The sequence below is a fragment of the Antennarius striatus genome, chromosome 16, assembly GCF_040054535.1.
Source record: "Antennarius striatus isolate MH-2024 chromosome 16, ASM4005453v1, whole genome shotgun sequence".
NCBI classification, from domain to species: Eukaryota; Metazoa; Chordata; class Actinopteri; order Lophiiformes; family Antennariidae; genus Antennarius; species Antennarius striatus.
In genome coordinates, this window is record NC_090791.1 from 16,447,803 (window position 1) to 16,467,826 (window position 20,024).

Here is a 20,024-nt window from a genome sequence, read left to right on the forward strand (position 1 = left end):
AGACAGTGTCACTGAGGAAAAGACAGGAGACAGAGCTGGAGGTAGCAGAGATGAAGATGCTGAGGTTCTCTTTGGGAGTGACCAGGAAGGATAGGATCAGGAATGACTACATCAGTGGGACATCACATGTTAGATATTTTGGAGAGAAAGTCAGAGAGGCCAGACTGAGATGGTTTGGACATGTCCAGAGGAGAGATAGTGAATATATTGGTAGAAGGATGCTGAGTTTTGAACTGCCAGGCAGGAGGCCTAGAGGAAGACCAAAGAGGAGGTTTATGGATGTAGTGAAAGAGGACATGAAGGTAGTTGGTGTGAGAGAAGAGGATGCAGAAGACAGGGTTAGATGGAGGCAATTGATTCGCTGTGGCGACCCACTGAAGGGAAAAACCGAAAGGAAAAGAAGAAGAAGATAAACTTTATGACTCATAAATAAAGAAACAGATGAACAAATATCCAACTGTCAAGCACGTTTATCAACAAGTCTTCGACGTGGAGCTGTTATACGTCAAAAAATAGCAGGTTTTAACTCCGTACATTCTGTGTGTACATATAGACACGGGTCACACACACTAACGTCACAGTGGTTTTTGTTGCAGGGAGACGCCCCCCCGGATAGAAAAAGTTTCGGTTACAGCGTCCACATGACAACGCAGACACGGCGTTGAACGGATATTTGCATTGTCGTGTGAACAAAAGGCATAAACGCAACAAAAATCCTTGCTGTCCGATGCCTTACGCCATATTGCTCACGTGACTTCTTCTGGCGGATGCGCCGTGATAGGTTGGGCCCCATGATTGGTTGGGCGCTTGGTTGACAGGTAGTGGGTGGAGTTAATATATATATATTTAAATAAATAAATAAAATAAATATATATATAATATATGTGTATGTATATATATATATATATATATATATATATATATATATATATATATATATATATATATATACTGTATGTATACATATACTGTACACGTATTATTCGACCATACTGTACAAGCCAGAGAGTAACCTATACAGTAATGTGTTCTGTTAAACTGTAAAACTCTATTCTGAATTTTACAAGGAACCATTCAGAAAAGTGATTTCAGGATGAAGGTCTCTTACTTTGGTTTGGATCAGGTTTTGCTGTAACTGGAAAGTCATCAACATTTTGTGATAACTTTTTATCAGATTTTCATCAGATTGTCAAACAGAGTGAAATCAGAATCAATAATCCCATAATTCCTTGACGAAGTCACTATGAAAACATCCAAATTACATCTGAAATGTAGATGCTTAGCATGTTCACCATTGTCACAGTGTAAAATATCATCCTGAGGGGAACATGTTTTCATGGCAATCCATTCAGTAATCTACAAAAAGTAAACCTCATAGTGGTGCTCACCAGTGTCTGCAAGATACATCAAACATGAATTCTATTGGTAATCCATCCAAACAATATTTCAATCATATCCTAAAAACAATTTCCTACAGTTTATCTCATTTAAAGTTACATAATCCAGTGAAAATTTGATCATTTCAGCTGGAACATCACTAATCCATATTCCAGTTGTTTATATAGTTGAGTTATTTTTTGGCATAATCCAGAGAAAGAGGGACATATTTTCTCAAAAGCATTATACTTCAGCAGTCACTAACCATTCATTCATTCATTCATTCATTCATTCATTCATTCATTCATTCATTCATTTTCTTCATTCGTTGTCGCGGGTCGTGGGGTGCTGGAGCCTATTTTAGCCGACTGGGGGCATGAAACTCCGGGCGCGACGCCAGTGCACCGCGGCAATCCTGTTTTAACCACAGTATAATTCCCCTCCTGGACTGAGGTGATGGCATAGGTCCCATTGAAAAGATTTATCAAGACTTCAATGATTAAGTCCAAACCTTCTTTACACATAATGACACGCTCTGTTCATTTTTTTTATGCTTTCACCTGAACTCACCATGGCTTCATCTCCCTGATTTTTATCCTGATTGTAAGTCAGCTGTTGAATCCCACTTGCCTGCAGAGGGCCTTCCTTCCTGCAAACAGAGCCTTTTTTGTGTCTGAAACCAGAGAGGTTAGAATTCCTCCTCCAGGCCTCAAGTAAGGGCCTGAATTCTTGCAGAAATAATCCAAATTCCCAATGGGAGTGCAAACCTATCCTCTGTTCCAGGGAGGCTGCCTCCCTCTCGGTGGACAATCACTGTCTTTGTGAACCAAGGCCGATGCCAACCGGCTGAGCTCAGAGTCCACCGTGCTGCCTCTCAGTCCTCTGTCGCTTTTCTGCTTCACTGTGGAAACGGCAGATTATTTTGGACAAATACCATCATCATTATCATCATCATCACCATCGGTGCTAAATTTTCATAGCACCAAATGTGCCTTTACGTGGTGGATTATGGATATGTAAAAACTTCACATTTTAATTTAATTTAAAGGCCTGGATAAAACATCTTCAGCTCTGGATCTGCCTGCCAACAAGAAGTTTCCAATAACTGAAAGGTAAGCTACACTTATTCTTCTTTTTTGACCCAGATTTTAAAGATAGTGCCCAGTTAGCAACCATGGTTATCAGACTGATTATATTGTAATGTCTTGGAGCAACACTGTGGGAAACCTGAGCGGACACTGACATCTTTGACTGAACTAACAATTGTCTGTTAGGTTTTCTTAGGAAAAGTAAGTAGTTTTCAGAAGTTTACTGACCCCAAACCACCAAGGCAATAATTCATTCTGTGCATAAAATAAAATCTTCTTTTACCAAAAGTCACACTCTGGTTATTTAGGATCTGCCCTTCGAATAACATGAGCATTTAGTTTTTCAAAACATTAAGTAAGACAGTTGATTAAATGTTTGATTCAAGTCCTTGGGGCTATTCGGGAAGTCAGTCATTGAATTAGGCAGGATTCAATGTTAGACCACTTAACATGCTTTATTTCAGCATCCAAAATAATTAAAAACATCTCAATTATTATACATATACAAAATAGGTACAGATCCTTGTGGTGTTTTCCCCCATGAGTGTGTCGGTCTCCCTTCTCTCACATAGTCTTTGCTGTTGTTTCTCTTTCTGTGCATTTCTGAAATCTAAGATTGCATTTTGTTTTATGAGATTTTTTTGAGAAAATTCACCCATCGCACAAGAAAACAAGATACAAGCTACAACAGATGTGTAGATGAAGGGCTGGAGGAGAATTTGGATGACAGAAAAGCGTTGGGTAGGGTCAGAACACAAAGCCAAAACACAAGGTTTCGTGAAGGGTAGAGATCCACTTTATATTTCAGCTCAGAAACTAAGCTTCGAGTTTCACTGCCAGCACTACAAGATTGAAATAGAAGAAGTCTGTTTCATTCTGGACAGCAAGAAAACAGAGATGTATTTTTACGTTAGCACCAAGAGGGCCCAGTTGCGTCAGAGTGACCTTAACAACACATAATAGTGTAGCCAAACTGTACGGGCTGGACACCTCAAACAAATAATAGCACCTAGAGATTTAGCTGTTTCTTCTTCTGCTAAAGCGTCATTGATTGCCCACCATCTGCTACAACCACTCTGGGCTTCTTTTCAAAAACACTTTGCTTTACAGATGGATGTCCTTACTTTTCTGAGGTAGCCTTTTTTTTTTCTTCGAAAAAAGAGGTTTAAACCCATATTTCTCTGCTGGTGGTTTTAATGAGACTTTTCTGAAAAAACAAAAACAAAACAACAAACATGTAAGTGACCAGAACAACAAACATCATCAGTGAATGAAGGGCAGGCCGTTGACAGTGTTGTCAGGGGCAGGAGATGGAGGTGGGTGTTGGGGCAGATCAACAGAGACAAACATGGCTGTCAGTTTCACCGTTTATTCATCATCACCTGAAACGTGGTACAAAGCAATTGGATTCTGCCTGTTGGGACTGTCCTTTCATTCCTCTCACCACAGTGGTGTATAAAAATACAAAAGTCACCTGTGTGTGTCTGTTGGTTTCTGTGTGCTCCAGAGAGGCCTGGTTTGGCTTGAAGAGGGGACGTCAATTTTTACACTTTACAGAAGCATATATTATTTTCTTGTTGCCAGTGAAACAAAGTGTCTTCTCTATAGGATCCTTGGTGTTGGTGATGTTAAAAAAAAAAACAAGAGTCAGAAACAAAAAGTAGTGGTCCCAAACACGACAATGCAGACTCCGCTACATCGCCGTCTTCTTGTTGAAGTGCAGGTTTTTGGCAAAGTGGACCATCGGAACAACAGCCGAATGGAAACTTGAAGAATCAAGAGCGAGGGGTTGAATTTTTCAGAAAAATGGCATTTGAAAAATGTTTTAGTGGGCTTTTTTAAAGAGAGAGATGACTGCTAAAAAAACAAAACACACACACACTCACAACAACAATTTCAAGTCCAGATTTCTCTTTTTACAAGAAACAGACGGGTCCAACTTCAAGGCCGAACTCTTGGTCTGGAGCACCAACATCCATAGGAGCGATATCAATGATGGGCAGGCGAGATGTTTTTGTTGTCTTGTAGTCGATGACTGTCTTGCCCCATGTACCGGTATGTGACTGAGAAGCAAGAAAAACAAAGAAGAGTTAGATTATACATTTCAATTGGAAGCTAGATTGTTAAGTCAATGAATATCTATTTGAAGTTTTGTTTGTAACCATTAACCACAAAACTAGATAGTTCAGACTAGCAATTTGATGTTGCACTCTTTTTCTGTCTTTGCCAAGGTTCAAAACCATTGATGTTACAAAGGACTATATAATCTTTCCAAATTATATTTATTTAGTTTCTTGATAAGTTTGATCCTCATTATGAAGTACTCTGACAGTGGTTTTGAGATGACAGTATCGCCTGCAGTTGTGCTCACCGTGCATCCATCCTCCAGGACACTGTAGGTGAAGCGGCTGTTGCCCTCGGCTCTGATCTCGATCTCGTTGGAGCCCTGGAGGAGCAGGGCCTTCTTGAGGTTACCGGCAGCAGCATCCATGTAGGCGACGCTGTTCTTGCAGTGGTAGGTGATGTTCTGGGATGCCTCAGTGGACATGAGACGCAGGAAGGTCAGCTGAATGTTGACATCCTCTGGCTGAGAGCCCTCGCTGCCATACTCGAACTGTGGAGGAAACAGGAGGGGGGAGAGGTTACTGACTAACGTGCTAGGTGAGAGAAATGGAACAGCAAGACGGAGTAAAAAAAAATCCTGTGAAAACAAGAAAGGGGCAAAGAGTAGTAGAATGGAGGGTGGTAGAGGAAGGAAGAGCTGAGATGGAAGTTGCCTTTATGTTGGTTGGCTCTAACTGCTATAAGTGAGCAAGTTGAGCAAACTGAACCACAAAATGAAGGACAGACTAAACGGTGATGAAGAGGAGGAGAAAATGCTCTGCTTGACAGGTTTATCATATTTACCTGGAAGCCGTCGGTCATAGCCTCTCCGAACCAGACGTGCTTCTTCTCCTTGATGTTCTTGCTGTTGTACCAGTTCTTCTGGGCAACCTCGCTCTGAACTGGAGTCACACAGGTCTCACCAGTCTCCATGTTGCAGTAGACCTTGATGGCATCCTGAGTGCAGCCCTGGTCGGGGTCAATCCAGTACTCGCCTGGTAAACAAGAATTTAGGGACAGTCAAAACCCCACCCAGCAATGTCCTCAGATCCAAAATCTTCAAAATGCTGTGTCCTGAAAGCTGTCATTCATTGTTGTATACTTTATTCAAAGATCTTTACTCACCGCTCTTCCAGTCAGGGTGGCACATCTTAAGGTCACGGCAGGTTCTGGCTGGGTTTTTGCGGGTACCATCAGGGCTACGGATCTGCTCGATCTGCTGGCTCAGACTCTTCAGAGTGCTGTCCACCTCCAGGTCACGGTCACGCAGAACGTTAGCGTCATCAGCACGGTACATACGGAAGGGATCAGGGGCCTTCTCTTGAGGCTGGGAGATGAAGCCGAGGTCGAATCCACCGCCAGGGGCACCTGGTGCACCAGGAGGTCCAGGAGGTCCAGGAGGACCCTAAGAGAAAAGATTGAGAAGAAGAAGAGGAAGAATAAGTTATTTAACTCTTAGCAGAGGGCATGTGATGTTCCAAAAACATCATTTATCATAAAAAACCACATAACACAAAGGAAACATGAACCAATAGCTAATTAAAAAGCCTGACTTACAGCAGGTCCCATCTCTCCAGAACGTCCACGAGGTCCAGGAGGTCCAGTAGGTCCGGGCAGGCCAGTCATACCATCCTTACCAGCAGTGCCAGCAGCTCCAGCAGCACCCTGGAAAGAGCACAAAGTTAAAGCTTATTGTCTATCAGGGTCAGAGTCCCTCCAAACACTGATGCAAGGACAAGAGCAAGTATGAAAATGCAAATGAGCTAAAATTGCTTAAAACAAATAATTGAGTGATGTGTTAACTCACTCTGGGTCCGGCGGGTCCAGCAGCACCAGCAGGTCCCTGCTCTCCAGTTGATCCCTTTGGGTTAAGAAACACAAAAAGACTTTAGAGGTAATATATTTCTAGTTGTGCATATAAATAAATAAATAAATATATAATTATATGTGCATGTGTGAGTGCAGTGTGACATACTGATGGGCCAGGAGGTCCCTGCATGCCAGTGAATCCTCTGTGTCCCTTCATGCCTCTCTCGCCAGCCTCTCCAGACTCTCCCTTGTCTCCACGAACTCCGGCAACTCCCTGTTAGAGGGGAAAGTTAATATAGTGTCTTTAAAATCTACATAGTGGTCTATGAATGGTGTTTAGAGCGTTACTTACAGCAGGGCCACGAGGTCCAGCAGGGCCAGCAGGACCAGCAGGGCCAGCAGGTCCCTGAAACATACAAAAATCAATTCAATGTAAAGGGAGGTCGTTCACCCAGAGCAGAGCCTGTATCGATGGCTGACTTTCATTTCCATGTAGATGTGCATGTTTTCTTTAAATGACACTTCCAAAACTAGACAAGGATTTTGTCACTCACAGTGTCTCCACGGTCACCGTTCTTTCCAGCGGGTCCGACGGGTCCAGGGGCACCAGAGGGTCCAGGGGCACCAGGAGCTCCAGCTGGGCCGCTCTCTCCGCGGTCTCCCTATAACACAATCACAAAAAACATGTTTTTTTTAACTTATTTTAGATCTATATTTTATTTTAATGACCTGTTCTGCCCTATAATGAATCAGATCAGATTTTAAATTAAACTACTACCACATCAGCTGTAAAATAGCAATTATTTAAGATACAGGAAGTCTGATCTGCTAATGCGATATTACTACGCATTAGCTGTGGGAACATGTCATTGTGCCTCGAGCCATTCTTAAGACATTCCATGGTGTTCTTGAAAGCTTTTTAGATAGCTAAGTAAAGGCTCTGCTATACTTTACTAGAATCCAATAAACTTGGCATGTTGACTGTTTTGGGACTTAGGTGACCATTTTAACTATTGCTTTGTTGAAGTCAACATTTATCACCCTTCTAGAGTGCAATGCTGTGGCTTCCTGTTTCAGTGTAGGCTGCATTTGTAAAACTCTACCTGGCTCTGTCTGCAAACTATACCTCAACAACTTTTCATTTGATATTTGTACTCACCTTGGGTCCTGCAGATCCGTCACGACCAGCTGCTCCTTCATTACCAGGGCTTCCCTAAAACACAGCAGGTGTTAATGTGAGCGTGAATGTGGCCAGGGCTCCTTTGCAAAAGAGATCTGTAATCTCAATGGGACTCACCTGGATAAATAAAGGTTAATAATAATAATAATAATAATAATAATAATAATAATAATAATAATAATAATAATAATAATAGGAATAACCTACAGGGCTGGTTGTGCTGACACCAGCATACTAGACTGAAGTCAGACAAATAGTCTTAATGCACAGGTGTGATTATTTTCTTCATACCTCACGTCCAGTCTCGCCAGGGGCTCCAGCCAGTCCGGGGGGTCCCATGGGTCCGGGAGGTCCACGCTCACCACCGGGACCACCTGGTCCCTGCTTTCCTGTTTCTCCCTGTAGAAGATACAGTAATAGTCAGTCCAGTCAAAGCAACACCTGTTGGTTTTCCAATTGACTGATGGTCTTTTCTGAATATAAGTTTGTTATCTGAGGATATTTATGTTTTTATTTGTATTTCTTAAAGTTATTTTTGGTTCTAAGCATTACACTGGTTCTTTATCTCTACTCTACTTCAGGAAGCATTATAAAGTACATAAAATAAAAATATGAACTTACAGCAGGTCCGGGCAGACCAGGGAAACCTCTCTCTCCTCTCTGTCCAGGCAGACCAACGATACCACGCTGACCAGCAATACCTTGAGGTCCAGGCAGACCAGAACTACCCTGCAGGGGGAAACAAAGACAAAGATGAAGTGATTAGACATCAAAGTAAAAGCCTACAGAACCAGACCAAAACCAGCACCTTAAAAAGATGGAAGTGCTTATAATTTGGCCTTTTGTGTAAAAGAGAACTTACAGAAGCACCCTCAGCACCAGGGCTACCCTTCTCTCCAGCAGCTCCAGGGGGTCCAGCAGGTCCCATCTCACCAGTGCGACCAGCATGTCCAGTCTCACCACGGTTTCCTTTAGGTCCCTCTTTGCCAACAGCTCCAGCGGGTCCAGGAGGTCCGGGGTTGCCCTATGAGAGGGGAGGGGGGAATACAAAACCATTGAAAAGTGTCCTTATCACGCGCCCTATCAGAGAGAGAAAGACTACAAATAGCATTTGTGTAAAACTTACAGAGGGGCCGGGTGGTCCAACTCTGCCAGCAGCACCAGGGAAACCAGTAGCACCCTAAAGAAAAAGACAAAGGCCCATCGTTAGACTGTGGCCGGATACGTTCTTGCATCAAAGCAGCGCAACTAATAAAATAAATAACAATATACTGTATAATAATTAACAGATATCTTGAAACAATTAATGAAAATAGGTTTTATAATAGATCACACTTTCCATGCTCAACTTTCAAAGAAATGTAAATATCACAATGTGACCCCTGACCTCTATACTACTGCTTGTGATGACCCAAAGAGAAAAAAGGCTTAAAAATACATATCAACCCAATATAGCAAGATAATGACTTAGTAGAAATATTGACTCACAGGAAGTCCGCTGGGTCCGCGGGCTCCCTTAGGGCCAGAGTTTCCAACTGGACCCTGGAAGAACAAAAAATACTCAGTCAACATGGGAGAACCAATGCAAGGCAATGTACCAGAGAATCCGAATAACAAGAATATATGAGATCACAAACCTGAGGTCCAGGGGCACCAGTAGGTCCAGAAGCACCGGGAGGACCAGCATCACCCTTGGCACCATTATCTCCAGCCTCTCCCTTTGCACCAGGCTGTCCATCACCACCCTGTAGTGGAAAGGTTATAGATGAAGAGAGCAAGGAAAATTATTTCCGTGTTATCTGGTAAACCTTCAAGAAGAAAGAAATGTAGAAGTGGCTTACAGGAGGTCCAGCGAATCCAGCAGGTCCGGGTGGTCCAGCCTCTCCACGCTCACCCTAAGGACGATGTTGGGAAAAATTTCAGCAAAGGATTTTAAGACACAACTTTGACTTCAGATTACAGCTCCGGACAGGCAAAAAGTAATTACAGGTCCACCGCGGGCTCCAGCAGGTCCAACAGCTCCAGCAGGCCCAGGCTCTCCCTTATCTCCGGATGCTCCAGCAGGTCCAGGAAGTCCAATTGGTCCAGTCAAACCACGGGGACCATCCTTACCAGGGGCTCCATCAAGACCCTTGGCTCCTTGGTCACCCTGAGTGATTTGAGGGACAGAAAGAAAGAGGTATACAAGAAGTTAAACATCAGATCTTGCATTTTGTAGGAGATATCATATTAACTGTAGATAAATCACTCACTCTGTCACCCCTCAGTCCTGGAAGACCAGCGGCACCACGCTCACCAGGCATTCCTTGCAGTCCAGGAGGACCCTGAGCTCCAGGTGTACCGGGGGCTCCAGCATCTCCCTGAGAAAGAAGTGGGAGGGCAGAGAACAGAGTAAGAAGGAAAGAAGATTTATTAGAGAAAAGACCATCTGATTAATTTGTATCTATCAATTATGTGACCTGGATTGAAAGTAAATCAGAAAACGACCAACAAGTTTTCTCTCAGTCATTGTGTCAGGGTTTACCTTAGCACCGTCATTTCCAGCAGAGCCAGGAGAACCACGACCACCAGCAGGTCCAGCAGGGCCAGGTGCGCCACGCTCACCGGGGAAACCTCTGTCACCCTAAATGAGAGGATTAACACAGATAAATAGGTTGTAGTAGCAGTGCTAGACTCAATAGTGACATGTGTATCGATCTAGGTAAAGATTCAACTCTAAAAGTCAACAATCCATGTCTTTGTGAAACACACTTCACATAACGGAAGTTTCAAAATAGATTTTCTCATTGGTGTATTTAGGAAAGAGATCCAGTTTTGTCATTGAGTCATGTTAAATGCTATCAAATTTGTGGCTATCTTTAGACAATGCAAGCCTAAAAATAGCCATTAATGTCAATGTATCCGTCAGCATGCCTTTGGCTTTGTGTGTGAACTTCCTAGTGGTTGTGATAGATCTTTATAATAGAGAAGCTAACTTTCAAGCTCTGGCTGAAGTCATTCCACTTCATGTATCACATGCCCTTCTTTTGGAACCAAAAATAACTTTATTGCTTTAAATGCAACACTGAGAAAAGTTACAGTAACAGCAACATTTAGCTTCTTTAAGTATTTAAAGCCTGGTTGGTAAAAAGAAAGTATGAACATGCTTTTTAAATAGTTGACTGAATTGTCCCTTGTTTGACGGTGCTTGGAACACACAGCTGAGTAATTGTGATTATGAAGCTAATGAGTCACTTACTCTAGCTCCAGCAGATCCGGGGGCTCCAGCGTCACCGGGCAGACCCTAGGTGGACCAAGAGGCATTGATTTACTATCATTTCAAGTGAATTAATTTGATAAGGTTTCATCACTGACTGTCAGTACCTGCTCTCCAGGCTTGCCAGTCTCACCAACAGCACCCTGGGGTCCTGGAAGACCCTGGAATCCAGGACCTCCAGCAGCTCCCTGCTCTCCTCTCTCACCAGAAGGTCCCTAAACAAGAGCAGGAAATTGATTGTTTGAGCCAAGTGAAAGATGGTTATATTGTATATAAAAGTATGACCTCCAGTACAGAAATATTTTGTAGTGAAAGATGTGAAGCTAATGAGGAGTACTGCCTGTGAGTTATGTGTTAATGTCAAGGCGTTTGCAGTTGAGTCTATTTCACTTACAGCAGGTCCAGCAGGGCCTGGAGCACCGACGTCACCATCCTTTCCTGGGGCACCCTAGGTAGACAGGAGGCACACGCTTAAACACACAGTCTTATATACCCAACAGAAAAACAATAGTGCATATTCCTCAGAGACCACAGTAGTATGGAGAACTCACAACAGCTCCAGTGGGTCCCATTACTCCTCTCTCTCCAGGCTTTCCACCCTCACCCTAAAGATGGGAGTACAAATTTATGATTACTGTGGATGTGATGATTGATTTTACTGGCCTACTGAATAAAGCAGATGCAAACAAACTGCTTAAAGATAGCCAATTGCTAGTGAGATGTAGTACTTACGGCAGCACCCTTGGGTCCAGGGAATCCCATGACTCCAGGCTGGCCTCTAGCTCCAACAGAGCCTGGAGGTCCAGGGCGACCATCTTGTCCAGGGGCTCCCTGATTAAATAAAGATTACTTTAAATGAACATAACATGTAGATGTTATTATATGATGAAGAGCATGTGATACAGAATGCAAACTTACAGTAGGTCCAGTCTTGCCATCAGGTCCAGGGCTGCCGGGGCTGCCAGTCATACCCTACAAGTAGAAGTCAGAGGTTAGAGAAGGGCTTGCACATTGAATACTCATCTGCTGACACTAATGTGATGAATTGATGTAATCTCACCTTAGCTCCAGGCAGACCAGGCTCACCAGTGCGGCCAGTCTCACCAGTGGCACCTTTAGGTCCAACAACACCAGGGGGACCGCGCTCACCATTGGCTCCCTACGCAGAAGAGACGATGAACAAAGGCAAAGGTTAGTTATACCGAAACAAATGTGAACTAGAACCAAGGCAGTCACAGATTACAACATCCCTAAATTCAAAAATTTACCTTGACCCTCTCGCATAGGTAAAAAAATCAAAGCTAGTGCTCTGACCTACTTTCATAGATCAAAGCACTAGCTAGTGCTTTGATCTATGAGTAAGACCATATGATCTATGGTCTTACTCACACTGATCTTGACCTTGTATTTCTATCTTATCTGGTTCCTGAGTGTACAAAAGTTTAAATTTGACCTTGACATAGTTTTCTATAGGTCAAGGTCATCATGTCATTTTCATCCCCTTTGCCGGCCGATTCATGTGCTTTTTGTTTCATCTTTCTATCTACAATGGTTGTGAAGATATTTGGTGGACTTACTAACCCATGAACACTGACAATTACAATTCGCCACTGCATTGAAGCAGGATGTAACAATCGAACTGCTTATAAGTAAAATGGAAGTGCGAGTCTGCGAGTGTGCATTACTCACTTTGGGTCCAGCAGGGCCATCAGAACCAGGGAAACCACGACCACCAGGGGCACCCTGTGGAGAGAAACCAGTACATTTTGATAAGCTCTATGAGCTATTCACATAATGCTAACATGTCCAGCACTGTGATTATTGCTAATGTACATTCAGGAGAAATGTTGGCAAACACCATAATTTGTTGTTGTTATGTTTCTCTTTTATCAATGATCACAAAAAAAAAACTTTAGCACCACAAAACAACCAATAACCACATTGATTCATCATGGGCTACATTCACAGGTGGAATGTACAGTGTTATATTTTATAGCCTGCAGAGGGCAGTAGTGAATCTCTGAACACAATGTTGAGTCATTCTGGCTCATCAGAATTGTGACCTGCGCTATGCATATTTGTCATATAAGGGGTGGTATTTCAGTCCTTTTGGCATTTACAATTTGGAAGGAAAAGAATGCTGAATTATATTTGTATTTGACTAAAAATATTTTTTCTCAGATCGAAAATATCAGTCGGTCTAGCTGCATAAAAATAAAGTTCTCACTGGAAGGTCATATAGTTACCTAATAAAAGATCTGTAGCGCTTTTTACTACTAGTATTATTATTATTGTTATTATTATTATTATTATTATTTAGAATTTAGATTATTAGTCAGAATTTAAAGTCAAGTGTTTTTTTCCTTTTAAGGATATACCACAAGCCAATTATATCCTCTTTATATGCATCATCTCAAGGAATATTACAGTACACACAGTAATACATTAGTAAGATCCATACTCTCTCTCCTGGAGCTCCACGGGTTCCTGCGACACCAGGCTCTCCTCTTGATCCTCTCTTGCCTTCCTCACCAGCAGATCCTGGGGGTCCCTGAACTCCTGGAGCACCCTGGAGGACAAGCAGAGGTTGACATATGAGGTGGAATGGGTCTCCATACGTGTATAACTGAACTGAGTGGAGAATGTTAACTCACAGCCTCTCCCTTGACACCAGCTTCTCCCTTGGCTCCTGGGGCACCAGACTCACCCTGTGGGGCAAATAGGATAAGAAAACATGAACAACCCAACAAACAGATAACAACTACTGTCATTTACTCAGAGAAACCTGTGGCTAATTAACAAAAACCTAATGAAGGAAAACATTTTCAAAAAATCTACACACAAAAATCTAACTGTAAAAGTAAACAGAATCTGAATCTGAACCAGAAACGGTGTGTTTGAAATTAAATTTTATTTTTAATTAAGACAATATTTAGCTTTCCTTAGTTTTGGAAGAGTTTTACTCACAGTGTTACCCTTGGCACCGGGGACACCAGCAGCACCCTGAGGTCCGGGAGGTCCACGGGGTCCGGGGAATCCGGGAGCGCCAGCAACTCCAGCAGTACCCTGCAGGGGGCAGCAGTACACATCAGCAACACACTCGTGATATTGTACTGTGGTGGCTTCAAATCAGCAGCCTTGAATGTCAGTGCTTCTCAGAAAGGGATTCTAACCCTCAGGCCCTATTGTATTTTCCAGGTCAGTGTCTCTGGAGAGATACTCACAGGTGCTCCCTTAGCTCCGGGGGCTCCATCGTTTCCGGAGCTTCCCTGAAGGAGAAAAAAAAAATGGTTGAGATTGAACAATCAAAGTCTGGAGACTCAACTGATTGATGTAGCTGTCACTGAATTGACAAGGAAAGGGTTTGAAAAGGAACAGCCAATGGGGATGGATTCTCTTATACCAATTTTTTTTCGTTGGGGTCAAAGACAAATCTGGGATGCAAACTTACAGAAGGTCCGGCTGCGCCAGCAGGTCCAGGGTTACCAGGCTCACCACGGGCTCCAGCGGGGCCCTCGCCTCCACGAGCACCCTGAGGTCCGGCATCACCCTTTAGGAAGAGAGGAAACATTAGGATTCAGACAGATTCACTTTCAATCTGAGGACATGATTTATGACTCATAATGGGATGATAAGTACTGACTTGATCTGGTATAAAAGAAGGCAAAAATGGCAAACAGAGGAGTTTATTTGTCATGAACTATTGTTTGTCACAAAATATTTTACAATTATTTTGGTGATGTTTTAGGGAGAACTCGCCAAATATTTCTGCTATAAAATGAAAAAAAAGCACAAAATACTTATTATCTATAAAGTGTAGATATTAGTTAATGTATAACTGAAACTTAATTAAACTTAGACTGCATTGTGAAAGTCAGCCATGGCAAAAAATCTCTTTGATAAACCTGACCTTGTACAACCCAAATGACCACCATTGGGTCGGAGATCAAATCAATGGTCATCTAGGAGCACATGTGCTAAAGGAGGTGTATCAGTGGACTGCACTACAACCTCAGCATTCAGAATGAAGAAGGAATGGGATAATGATGTGTTCAATTATTGTGGTTCATTAAAGCCACGAAAGACAAAGGAAGATGCTGAAGATGAGGATAAAAACTCAGGCTGTTGACATGGAGTATTACCTTGGCTCCAGGGCCACCAGGGAATCCAGGGGGTCCAGCAGGGCCAGTGGGGCCCTGAAAGGAAACAATAAAACAAAAGGATTGAGAAAAAAATCTGTAAATCTATCAGATCCTCCTGAGAACACAAAGAATTCCTTCACAGAAAGTAAATGATGAGAAGCTTCACTTATGCTTCACTTACAGGAGGTCCAGCAGCACCAGCAGCGCCATCGTTACCACGAGCTCCCTATAATGCATAGAGGAACGAGATTGGTTCAGCTGTTCACTGATCAATTGATTAGATTGGATGTACTGTGTGTGTGTGTGTGTGTGTGTGTGTGTGTGTATGGGCGACTCACAGCAGCTCCAGCAGCACCACTGCGGCCTCTCTCACCAGGCAGACCACGAGGTCCCTGAGATACAGAACGACTCAGTCAGTTCTTCAAATCCAACAAAAGGGGGGAGCTCCAACACGACCACAACATGCTTCCGATCGGGGCTTTGTTTTACTCACCATGGCGCCAGGGGTTCCATTCTCACCAGCAGCTCCAGCCTCTCCCTAAACGTGCACCAACACACAGGCAGGTGAGCTTACTGATGATGTACCAGCTTACAGCTAGCCAACAAGGCTACCACATGACAGCACATGGCTACAATCACTCCTGCTACTTGTACTACTTTGGTATGACATGTTTTGAGAATCCTAACAAAGGGACACAGTTACCTTGGGGCCAGCGGGGCCAGAGTCTCCCTTGGCACCATCCAGACCACTGAATCCCTACAGAGAAAGAAAGGTACAGATGAAGCCCTCACGGCAAGGAAGCTAATTCTCATTGTTGTGACGGAGGGACATCAGCTCTGACTCACTCTGTGTCCCTTAATGCCAGGCAGACCAGGGGTTCCTGGGAAACCACGAGCTCCCTAAAGGAAACGTAAAGGACAGACGGCATTATTTATTGTTTTTGTTTCTCATATTACATCACTTAGAATTGCATCTTCATGTATATTTACCTGGGGGCCAGATGGTCCACGCTCACCAGCACGGCCAGGTTTGCCAGACTCACCCTGAGGATAAAAGAGAGAAAGCCATTAGTGAACAATCTTTAAACTGAACTGAGATGTAAATGGTTCAAAAATAACTAATTGATTGACTCACATCCTCTCCATTCTTTCCAGGGGCACCGGCTGGGCCACGGGGACCCATGGGACCCTATAGAGAGAGACAGATAGCAGGTGAGAATAGTGACAGACTAACAACCTGCAATGTAATCCATGGTTCTGATTCTTACAGCAGATCCAGCCTCTCCAGGCTCACCAGGGGGGCCAGTGAATCCCTGAGGTCCCTGTGGAAAGAGACGCACAAATATTGATACCACACCTACATAACCAGTGCTGCACAAAAATTTATGAACTTTTTAGTCAAGTTATTGGATTAATGGGCACATCCATGTATGAAATACTTCAATAATACCAGCAGTTCTCTGTTAGCCAGTAGAGTATGTTTGTTTCATGCTGAGGTACGCTAACAAGGGTGGGAACAGTCGCAGAAATCTAAAAACCATTGTGATGAGAAGAAACTAACAATAAGCATCTCTATACATGCCAATCTTCTTATTTTGGATGATATCAAAGCAATATTTCTTAGATTTTATTTGCACATGTGGAGAATATGAAAGCTAGCCATCTGCCAAATGTTTGAATAGTCCAACCTGGCAATGATTAATCAAATAGTTTGGATAACACCAGTAAGGTGTTGTTGGAATAACATTTCACTGGTGTTGTGGTACAGGCGAACAGGCATTGAAGACCTTTCCAACTGGAACTCAATTGTTTCTAAACAGAGCACCATGCATTCTACCACTGGTGTAGATATGAGCTGCTTTGTTTTCAGGAAAGCCTCTGACTGAACTCACAACTTATCTGTCCATCTTTGAATTAAGTTGCATGTTGCCTAAACTGATTTGACCACAATCACATCCTAGTTTTCATCAGAAAATGAACTCTAATTTAGTAAAAACTTTGCACAGGCTTCTCGCCAACTGGGCAGTGAAGGCAGGTAATAGTGTCACAATGAGGTACACCAGTCACTGGCACCTCCTCTTCTGTCCTCTCAGTTTCAACTTTTAAGACTTATGATTTGATGAAGGAAGAAATAGTGTACTCACACTAGAACCAGCGGGTCCAGGGGGTCCACGGGGTCCCATTGGGCCCTGTCAGTCAAAACAAAGACAAGGTCAGGCACTGCAGTGCAACAATAGCAAAATTAAGTGATGTGTGCATGTGTATGTGTGTGTGTGTGTGTGTCTTACCATGGGTCCAGGCACTGGCATGGCAGGGGACTTGTCATCGTAGCCAGTAGACATCTGAGGGGAGAAGTTCTGGAAAAAGAAAACAGATATAAATATTACAATTCATCTGTCATATCCATTTAACCTGGGAGCTGGAAATGGATTTCAATCAAGTTTTCAGACCAAGAAAAATTAAGGAAATGATTTATGTAGCACCAAATCACCACAACAGTTAAATCAAAAGCACCTTTCAAGACTAGATCTAGATTGATTCCATTCTATAGAGACTCAAGAAGATAAAGACCAATTCATCTTTGTCTTCAAAACATCCTGACTAAAACTCTGATATCTAAGAGCCTGTAGACTCAAGAGATGTCAGACCCAATCACGTTGGTGAAAACAGACTCAAATCCATTTTGGTATGTAACAACTGTACATACATCTGCCACATCTTTTAACTTAATGTAAACAAAGAGTTTCCATTCACTTTTCTCATGGCCAAAATCATTGATTGACCTTTGACCTCACTAGTGGCACTGATGTAGGATCTGCTGAATTGTTTGGACGCTACTGCTGTTATTATTGTATTGCTGTATTATATGGGCGTGAATTTGAATCTGACGTGAAGGAATCTAGCCTGACACAAACTTTAGTCTTTAGTTTAGCATGTGATTGATGGGGTCACCATGAATGGAATGGCATGGAATATTTTTTTAGTATGCTAATCTGACATGGCAACTATATTATAGCATGGCGCTGACATGTCAGCCAACCTTAGTGAGTTCACACAAATGTCGAGGTAAAGTGAAATGTTAACTGAGCATCCTTCAGCAAAGTGTGTGAATATCTCTATTGAATCAAACTCAATTGTTGAATGTTCAATTTGAATCTCATACCAGCTTGTTAATCAGCAATAGATTCTACATACCTATGGTAAATTAGACTGGGATGATTTGTCAAATTAGCTTAGCATAAATAATTAGCATGAGCCTAGAATGACCAGAATGAATGACCAGAATGATATTGCTTATCCTCCCTGAGCATGTGCCTGAATGAAGCCCTGCAAAAAAGCCAAACTCAATCAAAATCACATCACATCAGTCAATTGAAGCTCAGACTGGTTTCTGTGGGAAACTACAGAACTCTGAGTAAGTGACTTCTGTTTGAGGAAGTGCAGTTTCCTTTGCTCGTCTTGCTATTTTTACATAAAAACATCCTATTATTGTTTTTTTTTGTTCGCATCTAATTCAGAAAATAATTAATTTGCAAATATTTTGATATCTGTTTCAATTAACTGAGCATATCTGACGTACTCAGTGTTAGGATGCAATCCACTACAGGAAACAGACAGAATTATGGGTAGTTGAATATGAATACTGGAGAGCCAAAAGGAACAAAACTGAACGAGGGCCTCATTGATCCTCTGCTGTATTTTTAATTTTTCTGACAGATGCAGATTAGGAAATACTAACATTACCACCCTCACATGCTCTCCTCAATGGATGGGCTGCTTGCAGGAGTCATGTGACTTTGTTTCTACTGTACTATCAGCAAGTTAAAGTTACATATAGATAAAATAAAGAAATAAAGTTAACAACTTACTCCACCAAGGCCGGGAGGTCCAGGAGGTCCGGCAGGTCCAGGCTGTCCAGGCTGTCCGGGGATACCATCTCTGCCAGCGGGGCCAGCGGGACCCTGTGATGGGAAAGAAAAGGTCAGAATCACTGGAAGGCCTAGCTCAAATGCTAACACACCTACAGACTGGTCACATGACAGACTGCTGTTATATGGTCTCAGCAAATTGTTGTGTTTAATGCCTAATTTGTGTTGTCAGGGTCATTGGGTCGCTACGACAACGAAAGCAACAACTGGGGCAATGAAGAACTGGTCATGTGACGTCAGGAAACAGGAAGTAAGTGTGAATGGTCGTTGACCCTATTATTGGAAGTGACCTCCTCTGTAGGGAGATACACAATCATTGTCATTGTGATAACTTCATGAATGTCATGAATGTTATTTATGAATTGGACTACTTATTTCAGACAATTACACTTATAATTTTAAAGAAATAAAGGTGCCTTCCACCAACTCATCTCAGGGAGATTATGTCATGAAATAGTTACATTTTCTTTTTTTTTGAGTATAAATGAATTCAATTGACAGAAGGTCCGAAAAAAAAAATCTAAATACTTAAACTGCTTTAACAAAAAGAGAAAACTCTTTATTATGGTGTCAAATTTCCCTTCAATTAAAAAATTCTTCCACTCCCTGTCCTGTTTAACGTCAAGCCCAGCCCATGTGTTTCAAGAGTCCCAGTTCAGAATCACATGTAGAAACAAGTACAAAAAATAGCTTTCTACCCAGTTCTGAGGGACTATGTGCACATTTTTCATTTCTATTCCATTTTCTGGAGCTTGTACTTAATTATGTTTGATGTCTGAAGTTTGTTTGCAAAAAACTATCTCAATTAAAATGAAAAATTAAAGTAATGCTGGTGCAGTATCTACAGTTGGAATCATCTAATATATAACTGATCTTAATTTTTGTCATGTTTTACTTCAAACTTCAATCAGAGTTTTGAAAGCTGGACATCATTAAAGGATGTCCACATGTGCCTGAAATGAAACATCCAAGTGCATAGTGTTTTAATTACTATGGCTGCTTCAACCCTGTTGTAGACAGTGAACGCACCATGTGGTCATCAGCTGACCAGAAAGGAAATGATTTTCAATCACAGGAGGAAAATATTATGAACCTACCCTTTCTCCCTTGGGTCCACGCTCTCCCTTGGGTCCCTGTGGG

At 42.4% G+C, this 20,024-nt stretch overlaps 1 protein-coding gene across 1 annotated transcript in view; it reads right to left on the reverse strand.

Moving 5' to 3' along the window:
- Positions 1-3,820: 3,820 nt before the first annotated feature.
- Positions 3,821-20,024, reverse strand: part of col1a1a (collagen, type I, alpha 1a) — a 19,198-nt gene continuing 2,994 nt past the window's right edge. The window contains exons 4-49 of the mRNA XM_068335928.1: positions 19,982-20,017; positions 18,825-18,917; positions 17,244-17,312; positions 17,100-17,144; positions 16,224-16,277; positions 16,091-16,144; positions 15,946-15,999; positions 15,802-15,855; positions 15,659-15,712; positions 15,449-15,493; positions 15,294-15,347; positions 15,137-15,181; positions 14,956-15,009; positions 14,265-14,363; positions 14,038-14,082; positions 13,781-13,879; positions 13,468-13,521; positions 13,275-13,382; positions 12,503-12,556; positions 11,874-11,972; positions 11,732-11,785; positions 11,546-11,644; positions 11,365-11,418; positions 11,208-11,261; positions 10,921-11,028; positions 10,796-10,840; positions 10,082-10,180; positions 9,810-9,917; positions 9,545-9,706; positions 9,399-9,452; positions 9,195-9,302; positions 9,046-9,099; positions 8,684-8,737; positions 8,420-8,581; positions 8,179-8,286; positions 7,849-7,956; positions 7,537-7,590; positions 6,932-7,039; positions 6,730-6,783; positions 6,544-6,651; positions 6,376-6,429; positions 6,126-6,233; positions 5,694-5,973; positions 5,373-5,563; positions 4,837-5,079; positions 3,821-4,528 (exon numbers count right to left, since the gene is read on the reverse strand). Of these exons, the coding sequence (XP_068192029.1) occupies positions 4,382-4,528; positions 4,837-5,079; positions 5,373-5,563; positions 5,694-5,973; positions 6,126-6,233; positions 6,376-6,429; positions 6,544-6,651; positions 6,730-6,783; positions 6,932-7,039; positions 7,537-7,590; positions 7,849-7,956; positions 8,179-8,286; positions 8,420-8,581; positions 8,684-8,737; positions 9,046-9,099; positions 9,195-9,302; positions 9,399-9,452; positions 9,545-9,706; positions 9,810-9,917; positions 10,082-10,180; positions 10,796-10,840; positions 10,921-11,028; positions 11,208-11,261; positions 11,365-11,418; positions 11,546-11,644; positions 11,732-11,785; positions 11,874-11,972; positions 12,503-12,556; positions 13,275-13,382; positions 13,468-13,521; positions 13,781-13,879; positions 14,038-14,082; positions 14,265-14,363; positions 14,956-15,009; positions 15,137-15,181; positions 15,294-15,347; positions 15,449-15,493; positions 15,659-15,712; positions 15,802-15,855; positions 15,946-15,999; positions 16,091-16,144; positions 16,224-16,277; positions 17,100-17,144; positions 17,244-17,312; positions 18,825-18,917; positions 19,982-20,017 (4,047 nt within the window). The 3' untranslated portion in view covers positions 3,821-4,381. The remainder of the gene's footprint in view (positions 4,529-4,836; positions 5,080-5,372; positions 5,564-5,693; positions 5,974-6,125; positions 6,234-6,375; positions 6,430-6,543; positions 6,652-6,729; positions 6,784-6,931; positions 7,040-7,536; positions 7,591-7,848; positions 7,957-8,178; positions 8,287-8,419; positions 8,582-8,683; positions 8,738-9,045; positions 9,100-9,194; positions 9,303-9,398; positions 9,453-9,544; positions 9,707-9,809; positions 9,918-10,081; positions 10,181-10,795; positions 10,841-10,920; positions 11,029-11,207; positions 11,262-11,364; positions 11,419-11,545; positions 11,645-11,731; positions 11,786-11,873; positions 11,973-12,502; positions 12,557-13,274; positions 13,383-13,467; positions 13,522-13,780; positions 13,880-14,037; positions 14,083-14,264; positions 14,364-14,955; positions 15,010-15,136; positions 15,182-15,293; positions 15,348-15,448; positions 15,494-15,658; positions 15,713-15,801; positions 15,856-15,945; positions 16,000-16,090; positions 16,145-16,223; positions 16,278-17,099; positions 17,145-17,243; positions 17,313-18,824; positions 18,918-19,981; positions 20,018-20,024) is intronic.